The following is a 4045-nucleotide window of genomic DNA, read 5'->3' as shown; positions in this document are numbered from 1 at the left end:
CGTGATTAATGGTTAGGTTTGTTGAATTAGGCTCCATTTTGAAGCCAAGGAGGCCTAGCAAAATTGACAAGGCTGTTTTTCTGATTTATGTAGTCATAGTGGTGACCCAATTAAACAGTCACGTATAAGTACTGAAAAACTTGATAGATGTCTATTACAGTGTATGTATTTATCTTGCTCAACGTATAATGTATTTTATTCCAGTACAATTAAATAACATTACTCCATCTATAGACTTTATATAGTTCAATTTCTTCTTCTACTTTCTTGATATCGTTGTTCTTTGTCAGTATTGAATGTATTTTTTGTATTTCAACGTTTAAAACCCAAAGTGTCCAATTACCTGCAATTTCTTTAGGCACTTCTGACTTTTCTGAATCCCCGGCAGTCACCTATTGTGCCCCCTCTTTCTAACCAGGCCCAATAGGATTTTCAATAAAGCAGCAATATGAATAACAAGTCCTATTCCACTAGATCTCTCCGAATAACCACATAAAAAAGAAGTGGAGGATTTTCTTGTTAATTTTCTGTTGCAGGGGTAGATCTGAGTCATGTGCTCCTTCTAACTCCAAGGCATTGAGGGACAAGTTGCCGAAGGATAGGCTTAATGACAAGTAAACTACATACTTTCTCTCTTTCTGTTTATATTATCTTGTCGGTATATGTATAAACGGGCGAAGCCCAGAAGTTGAAAGACTCAAATATGGGTCTACAGGAAAAGATTGAGCTTATGGAGTCTAGATGACTGAGTTTTCTACCTTAAAATTAGCACCATGTATAAACTATGTACACCACAAACTAACTTGTCCGTGAATTCTATTCCTCTTTAATGTGCAGGCTGAAAAGAATGAACTTTGTGATGAGAAACAGAGACTCAAGGCAAAGAAAGAAAAGTTGGAGTAGCAGCTGAAATCAATGAATGCACAACCTTTCACACCACCTCCTACTATGAACCCTGCTACATTTGCTCCTCAAGTCAAGTCCCCGACAACAAGCTAGTTCCTATCATCAGCTGTCCAGGAGTGGCAATGTGGCAATTCATGTCCCCTATTGCAGACGATACCTAGTTGGATCATGTACTCCGCCCATCAGTTGCCTAATTTGGCCCTGTACAATGGCCTCAATTTTGGCCCAAGGTTGTATCCATTTAAACCCTATACCTTCTTGGCTTTCGTAGTTATTTGCTAAGTGTTCTAACTGGATCCTGTGCTGGCTTATGACAGTATTTGTCCTATGATATACTATTATGAAGTAATGCTCTTATTTACTTGTAAATATTAGTAAGATTATCTAGCTATCTTCCTATGAATGAACATACGACGTATGAATGCGATACAAATATACAATACAATGATGTCACGAGAATGCCTAATATTAAAAATTATAAGACACGATACAATCATAATATGTAAAATTAACATAAAATATAATGATTTTAAATTAGTACAAATTGATGTAAACATTAAAATTCACTTATTATTTGATTTTAATGAGTTTCCTCTTTTAGTTATGATAAAACTATAAATTGCAAAAGCTTTTACATTACAGTAGTATATGTACTTCATCTAAAATATTGTCGAATATGTATCAGATACTATAGTAGCTACTTTGAAATACTGGTGCTATATTACCGCGCTGTTTTGGGAATTTTTAATGGTTACTATTGGGATCTACGATAATCCAATGTCTGATAGAAAATAACAGTTTTAGTTTAAGTTTGTAAAATTGGAAAAATTGTTAATCCGAGTGAAAATGCTATTTAACATTAGTGGCTCCAACACAGCAATAATGTTTTCGGTTCAAATAATTGCACCCTCTTTTCATTTTGTAATATTTATTCCAAAATATTCAACTTAGTATACAAAATCATAATGTAAGTCTAAACTTTTAAGTTAACCCACGTCAAAAGTCAAAACCAAGATGTTACAATTGTAAGCCTTAGAGCTAAAGACACTGTTTGAAAGAACTCAGAAAAGGAAGCAAAAATACCTGAGAAATGTGGGGTAGGGTTAGAGGTACCTATTCAACGAAAATTCATAAAATTTATGCAAATAGGCAATTTATAAAAAATATGATACAAAGTGGATCCTCTTAATTTTTTTTAATTGTTTAGTAAAATGATGATATTTTATTATTTAATATTTTTTTTCACATTTCATTTAAAAAATTTAAGGTGAAAGATTATACTTTACCAAATAATTAAAAAATCTATTTTCAACATGACATGGTTTATGTTTTTTTATGAAATATGAAGTATCACAATTTGAGTACTTGACTAAAAAATTACTTTTTTTCTTTTTCATTGTCGTAATCTAATTGTGTTTATTTGTAAAAACAAGTTTAACAGAGAAAAAATTATTATGATTTGAATCTTTTAGTAAGATTTTAGATTGATTTAGTTTATTTGTTATGATTTTAGTCCTATTTGAGTAATTTTGTTTTAGCCTGATCTGTGTTTGAAACTTTGAATTATGTTGCCTTATGTTAAATTTTTTCAAGAACGGTATTATAGTTTGTGTTAATTTTTTTTAAAAGTTTTTTAAAGATAATAACCGTAGATATTCACAGAAATAAAGGAACAAAGGACATTCTTATAAATAGAGATGGATCTCCCATTTTTAAGGATATCCATTGTCATCTTTTAAGGCACTACTAATAAAGATATATTTGGCTCCAAAAATGAGCATGCTTATTAAGTTTGAACCATTTAAAGCAAGTTTTTCTCTTTCGTTACTTTTTATTTAGTTTACTAGAATAATTGAAAAAAAGGTTTGTACCCACTAGCTAAAAGTATGTATCCTTTCAAGCTAATTCAAAGAATCAAGCGACGATGACCAGAGAATAGTTTTTTAACTTTCACATGGCTCTCTTATATAGTTATGTATGAGTCCTAAAGATTATAGAAGAACTAATAACATGTGCAAAATTTTATTAAGTGTTTAGGATTTTCTTTGTATTTTTTATTCTTTCTTTTTTCCACATAGAATAACTTTGTATAGATTAATATTTGTCATTTAGACTTATTATTTTATATATATATATATATAATAAAAAATTTAAGAAAAGAAATATTTAAAAATGTTAGATATTTGAAGTTTGAGATAGAAGAAGGTAACATAAGTACTATTTTGTGTTTATATATAACACAAATCAAAGTATTTGAAAAAGAACTATACATACATATTCTTTACAGTTAGATCTAACTTAGTTTTTGTTGTTTAATAGCCAAGAGCTTGATAAGCTTTTTCAAATTCGGTTTTATTTCAAAAAATTTTTGAAGCACAATTTAATCCCATTCTCCTCAATCTTTGAGTCATTTCACTAATGCATGCCATGGTTCAATATGATTGCTAGGTGCTCATCCTAAGTACTCTCAGTTTGGGATGTAATGATTAAATTAGAGAATGTTTCATTCTTTTCTCCCCTTTTTTTTTTTTCTTGTCCCCATTCTCAATGATTTGAATTAGTTGAGGAACACATAGCCAAGGGACAAAATACCCCTCTTAATTTTAATTTGCTTGATAAAATACAATTACAACAGTAAACTTAGTTTAACTTGTGGACACATTAATTGACTAATTATAAAATGAAAGTTGAGTTTAACAATATTATATTTAAAATATGTTATGACATAATCATTATGTTTGAAGTACCTAATAATGAACAATTAATACCTAGATCCTCTTAATACAAACTCAAAATGTCATATAAAATTTTCAAAAGATTCAAGATAACTTTTTCACACTTAAAATTCTAATGTTATCGGGTACTTATCATAGCATTTCTTTCTGCACTCTAAAAACTTAGTTTGAGTGTTCCAATAGCGTGACAAACATTTGTCGATACACTCTCTTCTAGATTCAGCTGCAATACAATAAGAGATAGAGCCCAAAAATGTTTAGGATTAATGTTATGGAATTCATCAACAGTAGAATAAATAACTTCAACAAACAACATTATTACTATATTATAACTTTATTTTATGTAGGCACAAATCTTTTCTTAATATTATTATATTTAATATTAGTTATGGAAAATTTTTTAT

General features: G+C 29.6%; 1 protein-coding gene across 3 annotated transcripts in view; it reads right to left on the bottom strand.

Annotated features, from left to right (window-relative positions):
- LOC107630139 (vicilin-like antimicrobial peptides 2-1) overlaps positions 3588-4045 on the bottom strand; it is a 23323-nt gene continuing 22865 nt past the window's right edge. For all 3 annotated transcript variants that reach the window (XR_001618150.2, XM_021118529.1, XM_021118528.1), the window contains one exon: positions 3588-3864. Coding sequence is in view for 2 of the 3 variants with exons in the window: in XM_021118528.1 (XP_020974187.1) it covers positions 3746-3864 (119 nt within the window). In the remaining variant the exon portion in view is untranslated. The remainder of the gene's footprint in view (positions 3865-4045) is intronic.

This window comes from Arachis ipaensis, chromosome B03 (assembly GCF_000816755.2).
Source record: "Arachis ipaensis cultivar K30076 chromosome B03, Araip1.1, whole genome shotgun sequence".
NCBI classification, from domain to species: domain Eukaryota; kingdom Viridiplantae; phylum Streptophyta; class Magnoliopsida; order Fabales; family Fabaceae; genus Arachis; species Arachis ipaensis.
The sequence above is the reverse complement of the archived record's forward strand: the minus strand, read 5'-3'. Positions and strand labels throughout refer to the sequence as shown.